This window comes from Mytilus galloprovincialis, chromosome 1, assembly GCF_965363235.1.
Source record: "Mytilus galloprovincialis chromosome 1, xbMytGall1.hap1.1, whole genome shotgun sequence".
NCBI classification, from domain to species: domain Eukaryota; kingdom Metazoa; phylum Mollusca; class Bivalvia; order Mytilida; family Mytilidae; genus Mytilus; species Mytilus galloprovincialis.
Genome location: NC_134838.1, coordinates 121,325,483 through 121,340,566, shown reverse-complemented (window position 1 = coordinate 121,340,566; position 15,084 = coordinate 121,325,483). Strand labels below are relative to the sequence as shown.

At 33.1% G+C, this 15,084-nt stretch overlaps 1 protein-coding gene across 2 annotated transcripts in view; it reads left to right on the top strand.

The window, feature by feature from the left end:
* The window catches only part of LOC143055791 (palmitoyltransferase ZDHHC21-like), a 43,106-nt gene extending 33,614 nt beyond the window's left edge, over positions 1-9,492 (top strand). For both annotated transcript variants that reach the window (XM_076228880.1, XM_076228879.1), the window contains exon 8: positions 1,651-9,492. In XM_076228880.1, the coding sequence (XP_076084995.1) occupies positions 1,651-1,771 (121 nt within the window). In that variant the 3' untranslated portion in view covers positions 1,772-9,492. The remainder of the gene's footprint in view (positions 1-1,650) is intronic.
* Positions 9,493-15,084: the final 5,592 nt, after the last annotated feature.

Genomic DNA, 15,084 nt, shown 5'->3' with positions numbered 1-15,084 from the left:
ATTTATGAACATGCTATTTTCATGACACCATTTTTCAACACATTGGAGATCATCTTGTACTTTTAATTGCATATCACCAATAGTCTTTCCTGATGTATGCATAGTTGTGTCATCAGCATACAAGTCTGTATGGCAGTTTTTGATGTGTAATGGAAGGTCATTTATGAACAAAACAAACAAAATGGGACCAAGTATTGAGCCCTGTGGAACACCAAAATTTATAAACTTTTTATCAGAAAACTGATTATTTATATGGACTTGCTGTGTTCTTTCACTCAAATATGATTTTAAAAAATCAACAGTATCTTCATGGAAGCCATAAATTAGAAGTTTTTTACATAGAATTTCATGATCAACAACATCAAAAGCTTTCTTAAAATCCAAGAGGACTGCCAAATTGATATTTCCATTATTCATTTCATGTAGCCATTTATCAATAATATTAATGAGGGCAGTTTGACATGAATGGTTGGGTCTAAAACCAGACTGGGAAGGGTGTAAAATATCAAACTTTGTCAAATATTTATACAGATGTTTCGATACATGTCTCTCAATTAATTTTGATAATGTTGGCAAAACAGATATTGGTCTGTAATTGCTAGCTACATTTTTGTCACCAGATTTGAAAATTGGAGCTACTTTGGCATTTTTTAAAACAGATGGATAAATATAAGTCTTTCAATTGCTCTGAAATTGTACCACAGTGTTTAATACAACAAGTATAAGGTTTGGATTTATTTTAGGGGTTATTGTGCCAACAGTTTAGGTATTTTAAGGGCCAAAAACGAGGCCAAAAACTACCATTTTTGTAGTTTCTGGACAATTACTTGTGTGTAAGTGTATGGATCTCTCTTACATTGTACCACAAGGTTCCATATCACAAAAGGAAAGCTGGGATTGAGTTTAGGGGTAATTGCTTAATTCATGCCGGAATTGGGGGCCAAAAAAGGGCCAAAAACAAGCATTTTTATATTTTCCAGACAATAACTCGTATTTAAAAATCAAAATATTTTAAAATTTTCAAGAAGAATCTTTAATTGCACAGTATTGTGCAATAGATTTGTAAGATCTTGACATTTATTTTGTGTCAGAAACCTATACTATGTCAAACATTTGATCACAATCCAACTTCAGACAGAATCAAGCTTGGATATTGGATAATTTGCCACAACTATTCAGGGTTCAACCTCTGCGGTCGTATCAGGCTGCTCTCAGTGGAGCATTTTATTTATAAATTAAAATAATCTTTATTGCACTATATATTATGTAATAATTTACTTGGCTTACGGCATTTGGCTAAGTTTTCCTGCTTATTAATTATAAGATATCTAAGGTGGCAGAAACCAGTTATTTTACAATAAATCTAAAGAAATAAGTTGACATATATATTGATATTCATTTTCATGTTAAGTAAAATTGAGAATGGAAATGTGGAATATGTCAAAGAGACAACAACCCAACCATAGAGTAGGCAACAGCTGAAGGCCACCAATGGATCTTCAATGTAGCAAGAAACTCCTCAAAGTTGATTTATAATTAGATGCAGCTCATATTGTCTTCAATAGATGAAAATAACTTAATCACAGTATTTTGAATATTTTGAAATATATATTTACTATTGTAACTACTTAATATATATTTTTTTTTCAGATCAAAAAGTAACCCAGCATATGCACAATACAAAGACTTATGTGGCGATGGTACTCCATTTTGCTGGTTATTCCCTTTTGGAAGTCGCAGGGCTGCACAAAAATATATAAACACAGTCTAGCATTTATTGGAAATATTTATGAATTTCTGGCATTGTAGTGTCTTGGAGTGTAAACTGTAATATTACATGCAGCAGTTTAATTTTTTATTTCAAATTGAAATGTTCCACAATATTGTTGAATACACCAGTATCTTTTTCAGTTCACTTTGTCAACATTTTCACATGATATCTGTATGTTCTTTGTAACTAAAAATATCTTGCAACATCTTTGCTAGTTACTTTCAAATATATCAAAAACCATTCTTAGAAGACTACTGTCAAAGTTTGTTTATGTTATGGCTGTTATTACTATAAAAATTACTTAGAAGAGGCGAAAACTTAGTAACCATAGCTCTTTACAAATAAAAATAGTTTACAACATGCCATCAAGTACAGTGGTAGTACAGGGGGCAGGGTTTTAGGGGTATTTTTTTTGGACGATCAATGCATTTGAATAGGGACATTTGATTGGAACACTCCCTCTTTAATCCTGAGTTTGGACCCCCTGAACGGCTGGATCATGCCCTCAAGTAATATGGTATGTGCTGGTGGTGCTAATTTTCCCTCACTGTTACTTTAAATGCCAAAAATTTGTCCTTGCTTAAAATAATTAACAGCATTGTAATCATTGGTTGTACATGTTCCTAGTCTGGATTTAAAGCATTCAATGCTGGAATATTACAAGTTTGTAATGAAATTGTTTTTATGTACATTTCCGTTCATTTTTATTAGCTCACAGTCACCTGGCCCAAAGGGCCAAGTGAGCTTTTCCCATCACTTTGCGTCTGGCGTCGTCGTCCATCGTCGTTAACTTTTACAAAAAACTTCTCCTCTGAAACTACTGGGCCAAATTAAACCAAACTTGGCCACAATCATCATTGGGGTATCTAGTTTATAAAAGTGTGTCCGGTGACCCGGCAAAGCAACCAAGATGGCCGCCATGGCTAAAAATAGAACATAGGAGTAAAATGCAGTTTTTGGCTTATAACTCAAAAACCAAAGCATTTAGAGCAAATCTGACATGGGTAAAATTGTTTATCAGCTAAAGATCTATCTGTCCTGAAATTTTCAGATGAATCAGACAACCCGTTGTTGGGTTGCTGCCCCTGAATTGGTAATTTTAAGGAAATTTTGCTGTTTTTATACGACCGCAAAATTTGAAAAATTTTTCGTCGTATATTGCTATCACGTTGGCGTCGTCGTCGTCCGAATACTTTTAGTTTTCGCACTCTAACTTTAGGCAGCAACCATTTGATTTTCTGGGGGGGCTATGGTTTTTTTTTCTGTACAAACTTTTTTTTTCGCCTGCGGCGAAAAACAATATATTTTTTTCACCACAAGTCGAAAACAATTTTTTTTCTTTCAATTTTAGCATTACATATAGTGGCAGCTGAGGGTGAAACAAACAATTTTTTTTTCTCAGAATCAAAAACAAATTATTTTTTTCTCCAAAAACTGGAAACAAACTTTTTTTTCCAAAAAAAACCATAGCCCCCCCCAGAAAATCAAATGGTTGCTGCCTTAGTAAAAGTGAATGGAAATCTATGAAATTTTAACACAAGGTTTATGACCACAAAAGGAAGGTTGGTATTGATTTTGGGAGTTTTGGTCCCAACATTTTAGGAATTAGGGGCCAAAAAGGGCCCAAATAAGCATTTTCTTGGTTTTCGCACTATAACTTTAGTTTAAGTTAATAGAAATCTATGAAATTTTGACACAAGGTTTATGACCACAAAAGAACGGTTGGGATTGATTTTGGGAGTTTTGGTTTCAACAGTTTAGGAATTAGGGGCCAAAAAAGGGCCCAAATAAGCATTATTCTTGGTTTTCGCACAATAACTTTAGTTTAAGTAAATAGAAATCAATGAAATTTAAACACAATGTTAATGACTACAAAAGGAAAGTTGGTATTGATTTTGGGAGTTTAGGTCCCAACAGTTTAGGAATTAGGGGCCAAAAAGGGACCCAAATAAGCATTATTCTTGGTTTTCGCACAATAACTTTAGTTTAAGTAAATAGAAATCAATGAAATTTAAACACAATGTTAATGACTACAAAAGGAAAGTTGGTATTGATTTTGGGAGTTTAGGTCCCAACAGTTTAGGAATTAGGGGCCAAAAAGGGACCCAAATAAGCATTTATCTTGGTTTTCGCACCATAACGTTAGTATAAGTAAATAGAAATCTATGAAATTTAAACACAAGGTTTATGACCATAAAAGGAAGGTTGGTATTGATTTTGGGAGTTTTGGTCCCAACAGAATAAGGGGCCCAAAGGGTCCAAAATTAAACTTTGTTTGATTTCATCAAAATTGAATAATTGGGGTTCTTTGATATGCCGAATCTAACTGTCATGACTGTGTATGTAGATTCTTAACTTTTGGTCCCGTTTTCAAATTGGTCTACATTAAGGTCCAAAGGGTCCAAAATTAAACTTAGTTTGATTTTGACAAAAAATGAATCAGTTAGGTTCTTTGATATGCTGAACCTAAAAATGTACTTAGATTCTTGATTATTGGCCCAGTTTTCAAGTTGGTCCAAATCGGGGTCCAAAATTAAACTTTGTTTGATTTCATCAAAAATTGAATAAATGGGGTTCTTTGATATACCAAATCTAACTGTGTATGTAGATTCTTCATTTTTGGTCCTGTTTTCAAATTGGTCTACACTAAAGTCCAAAGGGTCCAAAATTAAACTTAGTCTGATTTTAACAAAAATTGAAATCTTGGGGTTCTTTGATATGCTGAATCCAAAAATGTACTTAGATTTTTTATTATGGGCCCAGTTTTCAAGTTGGTCCAAATCAGGATCTAAAATTATTATATTAAGTATTGTGCAATAGCAAGTCTTTTCAATTACACAGTATTGCGCAATGGCAAGAAATATCTAATTGCACAATATTGTGAAATAGCAAATTTTTTTTTTAATTAGAGTTATCTTTCTTTGTCCAGAATAGTAAGCAAGAAATATCTAATTGCAAAATATTGTGCAATAGCAAGATTTTTTTTTAATTGGAGTTATCTTTCTTTGTCCAGAATCAACTTAAATCTTTGTTATATACAATATACAATGTATATTCACTTTTTACTACCAACTGATAAATTAAAATAATCTTTACCATTCAGTGATAACAAGCAGTTTTTTTACATCTTAATATTTTATGATGTATTTAAATGAGTAGTTATTGTTGCAAACTCCATTAGAAATTTTAATTGAGATTAGTTTTGGAATAAGGGAAAGGGGGATGTGATTAAAAAAATTGGGTTCAATTTTTCTCATTTGAAATTTCATAAATAAAAAAGAAAATTTCTTCAAACATTTTTTTGAGAGGATTAATATTCAACAGCATAGTGAATTGCTCTAAGAGAAAACAAAAATTTTAAGTTCATTAGAACACATTCATTCTGTGTCAGAAACCTATGCTGTGTCAACTATTTAATCACAATCCAAATTTAGAGCTGAATCCAGCTTGAATGTTGTGTCCATACTTGCCCCAACCGTTCAGGGTTCAACCTATGCAGTCGTATAAAGCTACGCCCTGCGGAGCATCTGGTTGGTTATTATCTTGAATGTTATTATACCCCCGCTTTAAAAAAAGGGGGGGGGTATACTGTTTTACCTCTGTCTGTCCTTCCGTCAGTCCGTCAGTCCGTCCGTCCCATGAATATTTTTCGTTGCATTTTTCTCAGGAACTACAATTCAAGGATTTCTGAAATTTAGTTTCAGGGTTTATCTAAGTCAGATATACTGTGTGATGCGTTTTCAGATTGATCACTTGACAACTTCCTGTTTCCCGAACACTTGTATGATTTTACACATGATGGCCAAGTTGAAAATTTTCGTCACATTTTTCTCAGGAACTACAATACAAGGATTTCTGAAATTTGGTTTCAGGATTTATATAAGTCAGCTATACCGTGTGATGCATTTTCAGATTCATCACTCGACAACTTCCTGTTTACCGAACACATGCATATTTTTACACTATTAATATTATCCACTTTCGGCGGGGATATCATCAGTGAGCAGTAGCTCGCAGTTTCACTTGTTATAGATAGAGATAAACTGTAAACAGCAATAATGTTCAGCAAAGTAAGATTTACAAATCAGTCAACATGACCGAAATGGTCAGTTGACCCCTTTAGGAGTTATTGCCCTTTATAGTCAATTTTTAACCATTTTTCGTAAATCTTAGTTATCTTTTACAAAAATCTTCTCCTCTGAAACTACTGGGCCAAATTAATCCAAACTTGACCACAATCATCTTTGGGGTATCTAGTTTAAAAAATGTGTCCGGTGACTTGACCATGAAATCAAGATGGCCGCCATGGCTTAAAATAGAACATAGGGGTAAAATGCAGTTTTTGGCTTATAACTCAAAAACCAAAGCATTTAGAGCAAATCTGACATGGAGTTAAATTGTTTATCAGGTCAACATCTATCTGCCATGGAATTTCCAGATGAATCACACAACCCGTTGTTGGGTTGCTGCCCCTGAATTGGTAATTTTAAGGAAATTTTGCTGTTTTTGGTTATTATCTTGAATATTATTATAGATAGAGATAAACTGTAAACAGCAATAATGTTCAGCAAAGTAAGATTTACAAATTAGTCAACATGACCGAAATGGTCAGTTGACCCCTTTAGGATTTATTGCCCTTTATAGTCAATTTTTAATCATTTTTCGTAAATCTTAAGTTATCTTTTACAAAAATCTTCTCTGAAACTACTGGGCCAAATTAATCCAAACTTAGCCACAATCATCTTTGGGGTATCTAGTTAAAAAAATGTGTCCGGTGACCTGGCCATCAAATCAAGATGGCCACCACGGCTAAAAATAGAACATAGGGGTAAAATGCAGTTTTTGGCTTATAACTCAAAAACCAAAGCATTTAGAGCAAATCTGACATGGGGGTAAAATTGTTTATCAGGTCAAGATCTATCTGCCATGAAATTTTCAGATGAATCGGACAACCCGTTGTTGGGTTGCTGCCCCTGAATCGGTAATTTTAAGGAAATTTTTCTGTTTTTGGTTATTATCTTGAATATTATTATAGATAAACTGTAAACAGCAATAATGTTCAGCAAAGTAAGATTTACAAATAAGTCAGCATGACCGAAATGGTCAATTGACCCCCTAAGGAGTTATTGTCCTTTATAGTCAATTTTTAACAATTTTCATAAAATTTGTAAATTTTTATTTACATTTTCCACTGAAACTACTGGGCCAAGTTCATTATAGATAGAGATAATTGTAAGCAGCAAGACTGTTCAGTAAAGTAAGATGTACAAACACATCACCATCACCAAAACACAATTTTGTCATGAATCCATCTGCTTCCTTTGTTTAATATTCACAAAGACCAAGGTGAGCGACACAGGCTCTTTAGAGCCTCTAGTTTATACATATCCTGTAAACTATATCTTCACTGGTATTTCTTTATTTTTTATATACATCTTTTATCAAGGACTTGCATATCAAGAAGTTACAAAGCCCCAAAAGTCGGTTTCAAAAAACTTGTGACTAAGATTGTTTTTACGTCATGAAGGATTCAGCTTAATTACTTTCAGTCTTAGTCCCTAGATTTTTTGTGAAACTGACTTTAGAAATTTGATATGAATTATGGTTTATGCAGTATATTGTATGACTTAAAAAATGTATAGCTTATTTGTTGCTGCTTTGATCTGACACTAGCATTATTGTTGAAATATAACATTTTGGTTGTTCTAGTGATAAATATTGGAAATGTGAAGCTCCTTCACTGTAGTTACAGTGCCTGGTGGAAATAATTATGCCTGATTGGTTCCTGGTCCTTGATGGACCTTTTTCAGAGGCAGAATGATGAGGTGTTTTTTAGGCTGATTTATAGTGTTTTAAATTACATGTATTATCCATTTCAGAAAAAAAAAGCAAATAGTGATAGAATTATCTGTTCTCCTATTTTCATGATTGATTGATTGATGATTACTTTATGCCACATCAGCACCCTCCTATTGTAAGTACTTTATGCCACATCAGCACCCTCCTATTGTAAGTGCTATATGCCACATCAGCACCCTCCTATTGTAAGTGCTATATGCCACATCAGCACCCTCCTATTGTAAGTGCTATATGCCACATCAGCACCGTCCTATTGTAAGTGCTATATGCCACATCAGCACCCTCCTATTGTAAGTGCTATATGCCACATCAGCACCCTCCTATTGTAAGTGCTATATGCCACATCAGCACCCTCCTATTGTAAGTGCTATATGCCACATCAGCACCCTCCTATTGTAAATGCTATATGCCACATCAGCACCCTCCTATTGTAAGTGCTATATGCCACATCAGCACCCTCCTATTGTAAGTGCTATATGCCACATCAGCACCGTCCTATTGTAAGTGCTATATGCCACATCAGCACCCTCCTATTGTAAATGCTATATGCCACATCAGCACCCTCCTATTGTAAATGCTATATGCCACATCAGCACCCTCCTATTGTAAGTGCTATGCCACATCAGCACCCTCCTATTGTAAGTGCTATGCCACATCAGCACCCTCCTATTGTAAGTGCTATATGTTTTCTGTATTCTGTTTCTGATAATAAGTGGGTTGAAATATTTTTTTTTAGAACTTCTGAAAATAATTCATTGGTTCAATTAAGGAGGGAATGAATACACCTTGTCGCTATTTCTGGATATCACACAGATTTCCATAAAATTTTGACGTCATAAAACGAATCATCTGACGCCACAATGGAAAAGTGATTGTTGTATGCATCAAAAGTTTAAGCGGCCGGGTCAGCCGGGATTAGCGATAAGGTGTATGCTTTTTAAGGTTGTCAATCAGTTCATACTGAAATACAAGAGAAAGTAACCTAAATATGAACCTCCATATTCAGATTATTCTAAAATTCTTAATCCAGTTAAAAAAAAATCTTGGTTACATTTCCTAATGTAAAAAATAATTACATCTGATAGTAAAGCAAAATCCCAAAGAGATATGAGCAAAATATCAAAATACATCTGTACAAATGACTAGTCTGTCCTGTTTTATAAGAGTAAGTTAAACTTAACTTTGTTTGATATTTTAACCAGTTTGTTGTTTATTTTATTTCTAAGGATAATGCATTATATATCAATTGTCAGCATTATCGAGTTTGCCTTTTTTGAACATTTATAACAGGAGAAAAATTTACTCCTTAGGTTCAAAATTTTTCAACAATTTAAAATGGATATAGTTTTCTTGTTGGAATATAGAATAATTTTTCTTTGGAACTTCATGGAAAAATGTTTAGAAGTTTTCATAAAGAGTTTTGATGATGTAATATGGTGAATGTAATGAAGTATATAGAGGACAAAATATGTTGTCAGAGCATGATTGATTACGAAGTGCATCATTATTGTCTTCAGCAGACTATTGTCTCCACGGTTACATTAATTTATTCATAAATTAGAAATCTCCAATCAAAGAGCTTGTAATAACGATGCACTTTACTTTTCTACATAATAATGGGACATTTCTTTAATCTACTCTACAAATACACTCTGTAGAAGGGAAAACAATAGATGAGAATGCAATATTTCAGTTATGGATTTTCTTGTTTATATATTTGGTTAATGCATAATAGAATTATTGTTATTGTGAATTGTTGCATTATAGATACTTTGTGGCATATTTTTTATATAAAATTGTGAAATTGGGGTTATATATTTATCTTCTGTACAATTAAAATTGTCTATTTATTTCTCACATAATGTTAATTTTATTTTTGTATACTTTCCCCTGGAATCCTAGCTGAATCCAGGAGTATAATGTGTGGAATTGCATTGTCTTCATGCTTCTAATTTGTTGCAGGTGAAGCAATAGTTCAAGGTGGTTAAAAAAATCATCAAAGATACCAGGTTTACAATTTTGTATGAGACTTGAGTTTTGTCTACATAAGACTCGTCAGTGGTGCTAAAATTCAGACATATATTAACTCAGGTGCTCACACATATAAGTATGAGTATAATGAAATCAGAGAACTATATTTTAATTAGATTGGCCTAGTCAAATACACAGTTGTAGAGCTTTAATTACCGAAAACTCCTTAAATTGTGCCAAATACAATTCAGACAATATCTGCCTTGGGGTAGAAGAACCAAAGTATAAATTTACAGAAAATGAACATTTCAATGAAACTCATGTCAACACAAAATTGCTGACTGCTAGTCAGATATTCAGAAGGATGTATATGACTTATTTGTTTCTGCTAACATGTTCATGAACAAATTAGTTAACAAATAAGAGGTGCACAAGGGTAGAAACACAGGGATATTTTACTTTTCAATACATCTGTAATATGTAACGATGTGTTTTAAAAAATAATATAACCAAGACTAAATCTTCAGTCATAAGTCTGCAATATCTTTTTTAATGGTCATTGGAATATTTGAAAACATTTTAGTTTGAAACAATACCATTTTAATACGACCGCAAATATTAAAAAAAATTTGGTCGTATATTGGTATCTTGTCATTGGCAGCGGCAGCGTCCTCGTAGTCAGTGTCGTCCGAAGATGAATGGTTTCCAGATAATAACTTTGGTATAAGTAATTAGAAATCAATTAAATTTTAACACAATGTTGATAACCACAAAAGAAAGGTTGGGATTGGTTTCGGGGGTTATGGTCCCATCGGTTAAAAAATAACAGGCCCAAAGGGGCCCAGAACAAGTATTTATCTAGTTTCAGGACAATAAGTTGTGTATAAGTATTTCAATTGCTCTGATATTGTACCACAATGTTCATACCATTAAGTAGAAGGTTGGGATTTATTTTAAGGGTTATGGGGCAAACACTACAGCCTAGGAATTAATAGTCAGACTTCAGTCAAAAAAGCGAGACAAAGCGATCCTTCATTCCTTTGGCGTTCCGTGGTTGGCGGCGTCCACAAATATTCACTCTGTGGTTAAAGTTTTTGAAATTTTAATAACTTTCTTAAACTATCCTGGATTTCTATTAAACTTAAACAGAAGCTTGTTTATGATCAGAAGATAGTTGTAGTATCCAGAAGTGAATTTTTAAAAAAAAAATTCCAGTTTTTCTGTATTTTACTAATAAATGGACTTGGTTTTTCTGCCAGGAACCATAATATTCACTCTGGTTAAAGTTTTTAAAATTTTAACAACTTTCTTAAAACTATCCTGGATTTGTACAAAACCTGGACAGAAGCTTGTTTATGATCTTAAGATAGTATCCAGAAGTAAATTTTGTAAAAATTAAATTCCAATTTTTCTGTATTTTACTTATGAATGGACTTAGTTTTTTTTCTGCCAGGAAACATTACATTCACTTTGTGGTTAAAGTTTTTTTAAATATTAATAACTTCCCTTAACTATCCTTGATTTGTACCAAACTTGGACAGACGCATGCTTCCAAATGCAATTGAATTAAAAAATAGACTGAGAAACTTTTATAACTTAGAGTTATATACAGCAAGAAAATACAACAAAGTTTTTGAACTTGAAAAACTTTGGGCCCCTATGCTAATTATTTATCCTGAATGGTAATCTAACAACCAAATTTATATCAATATATATATCTTTTTGACCTATTTATGGAACGGAGCAAACAACATGTAATATATGCATAGCACATGTAAACCTTCTTTTTTTTTCTTCTATTTTAAAATAATCTATAGATATTTCTATATGAAGAGATTGTGAAAAAAGAGAGAAAGAGAGAGTGAGAAAGAAGAAGAGAGAGTGTGAAAGGGAGTGAAAAAAAAAAAGATTTTCAAAAAATTTATATTTGAGTTTGTGTAAATCTTTATAAAACAATAGTCTTTTGTTGTTATATATTTGAAACCCTGTAACACCTTAGTCAGGTGGTATGTAAGGGTGATGTTAAATCCTGACTATTGAAAAAATAAATAAAAAATAAAAAAAAAATGTTTCTAATCATAAGATAGTATCCAGAAGTAAATTTTGTAAAAAAAAAATCCATTTTTCCCTATATTTTACTTATAAATGGACTTAGTTTTTCTTCCAGTTAACATTACATACAGTCTGCAGTTAAAGTTTTTAAAACATTTTTAAGATTCTTAAACTATCCTGGATTTTTACCAATCTTGGACAGAAGCTTCTGACAATCAAAAGATAGTATCAAGAGGAATATTTTTATTGATTTTTTCATCATTTTTGTTGAGTGTGTGATTAACATCAAAAGTAGGCAAGACACTGGGTTCCGTGGAACCCTTACAAATTTGTGTAGTTTCCGGACAATAACTTTTGTATAACTATATGGATCTCTCCAACATTGTACCACAAGGTTCCATATCACAAAGGGAAGGCTTGGATGCAGTGTGGGGTTAATATCCCTGAATATTTAGGAAAGAGGGGCCAAAAAGAGGTATTTTTCAAGTTTACAGACAATAACTTGTGTTTAAGTGTATAGATCTCTCTGAAATTCTTTCTTAAAACAAAGGAAAGGCTGGAATTGAGTTTTGGGGTTCTTGCTCCAAAAGGGGGGTTCAATAAGTAAGGGGCCCAAATAAGCATTTATGGAGTTTTCAGTCAATCACTTGTGTTTAAGTGTATAAATCTCTCTGAAATTATACCACAAGTTTCCACACTACAAAGGGATGGTTATGGGGGGTTATGGCTTAAATCATTAAGCAATTAGGGGGAAAACAAGGGTTTTTGTGGTTACAGGACAATTTAGACAATTTAAGCCGTGTAAGGGAGGTAATCCAATAAAAATTTAAAGAATACTGTTTGATTACATGATTACCTCCCTTAAAGTTTTTCTCATTTCAGATTTTAGAAATTAAAAAGAATTTTTCTTTTTTGAGGGGATTTATATTTAACAACACAAAACACAGGCACTTGTCTCAGAAAAAAAAATCCTATATACCTTATTATAACATGTCTAAATGATTCTCGGAGTTATCTGATCTTGTTTCATTTCATACTTAAAGTCAAGAGAGAGTCTTGAAGACATTGACGTCATGGGAAAATTTGTAACTTATTAGACATACCACAAACAACACTTGTTAGATTTTTTTCACGGTATATTTTACAATTTTACTAACTGTATGATAAGTTCTATTCATACGAAAACTAACAGGTTTTTTTTAAGACAATTTTTATAATAAATCATTTACTGCGGACGTGTATTGCCAATTCTTCAGCGGTTTGCAAAATTATTACGATTGACATACTTTGGTAGGATTGCTACGGATGATTCCGACAACAAATGTAGGCATGTTATACACCATTGTAAAGATAAATCAATTAAGATTTATGATATAACAAGTTTTAGCGGGGTTGACAGCCTATAAAGCGGCATATAACAGAACTTCGTCACCACCTGACATTTTTCTAAAATGCAAGTTAAGTACCTTGTGTTATAATAAGGTATATAGGAAATTTTTTTCTGAGACAAGTGCCTGTGACACAAAAGCAAAACCAAAATTTTAAGTTCATTAGATCATATTCATTCTGTGTCAAATACCTTTGCTGAGTCAACTATTTATCACAATCCAAATTCTGTGCTGTATCAAGCTTGAATGTTGTGTCCATACTTGCCCCAACTGTTCAGGGTTCGACCTCTGCGGTCGTATAAAGCTGCGCCCTGCGGAGCATCTGGTTGTTAATTTTCACCTGCTAAACTCGAGATTTCAAATACTATTATTTCATGTCCTGCTGTTGCTTTTGATATCACAAAGGTTGAAACGTATAATATCAAAGCTGGTGCGTAAATTTAACAATGTAGATATTATATTATAGTTTATATATACGTCTTATTTTAAATCCTGAAGTGTAACTAAGACATCTCTTACGATGATTTATTATGTTTCCGTAATCAGTTTTAATCTTGTTCACAAACTGTAACATTAACGTTTTATCATGTGCTGCTACCAAAATTGTTTTTATTGTCGACCTTTTTCGGGAATACTTTGATGATCAGGAAAATAATTATCTTCGTAATCAAATGAAGCAGTCATTTAACTTAAACGCTCAGATAAAAAATGTAATTCAATTTAAACTTTTCTTTAATATGATGGTATCATCTATCTATCGTTAATCTAAAGACCCAATATGTAGCAGAAGAAAAGAAAACGAAAAATTATGATCTGCGCTGCAGGTCTGATTGAAAAATAAAAGTTCAGCTTCCCCCCATATTATTTATTGGAGACCCCTTGGTTTGTTACTATAGTTATATATTGTTTTTATCAATGAGAGACAAGTGAAACAAGAACAAAGAGAGCTCGTCGATAGCTTTATACAACTTGCATCAAAATGGAATTTTGTCTCGACAAAATATGAGATGCTTCATATCTTGTATGCAGATACCTTATAGAACGAAGTTTCCGTCTGTCGTATACCTCATTTTCATGGTTCAGTTATGCGTAAACTATATTTGGCATAAAGGTTCCTTGAAACGTCTACATACATGTCCGTCAGACAGGATTCACCTGACCTCGACCTCATTTCATGGATCAGTGATCAACGTAAAAGTTACGCGATTATATCCGTTTCTCTAATACTATAAGCAGTAGGATAATTATATGTGGTGTATGGAATTACTATAATGGGTACATGTCAGTCTTGCGGTTTTTATCTAACCTTGACCTCATTTTCATGATTCGTTGGTCAATATTAAGTTTTTGTGCATTGTTTAAAGAAAGAAAATGTGGTATAATGGCCAATGAAACAACTCTTCACAAGAGACCAAATAAAAATAACAGCTATAGGTTACTACACGGCTTTCAACAATGAAAAAAGCCCATACCGCATGGTCACTAGGCTGACCTATAAAAGGTCAAACGGCTTTGACAGTGGTGCAACAGTACAACATAGAAAGAACAAACAATAAAAATCAGTTGAAAAAGGCTCATCAGATGGATGCAAATAGAAATACATCTAACAAAAAAAAAAAAAAAAAAAAAACAGAGTGGACTTGGCCGGGTGATTGTACATCCCAACAACAAAAAGACACTTAATAAAATTGAGAATGGAAATGGGGAATGTGTCAAAGAGACAACAACCCGACCATAGAACAGACAACAGCAGAAGGTCACCAACAGGTCTTCAATACAGCGAGAAATTCCCACATCCGGAGGCGTCCTTCTGTCGGCCCCTAAACACATAAGTATACCAGTTCAGTCATAATGAACGCCATACTAAACTTCAAAATGTACACAAGAAATTAAAATTAAAAATAATACAAGACTAACAAAGGCTCCTGACTTGGGACAGGCGCAAAGATGCGGCAGGGTTAATATAAAAAAGAAGATGTGGTATGATTGCCAATGAGACAACTATCCACAAAAGACCAAAATGACAGACATAACAACTATAGG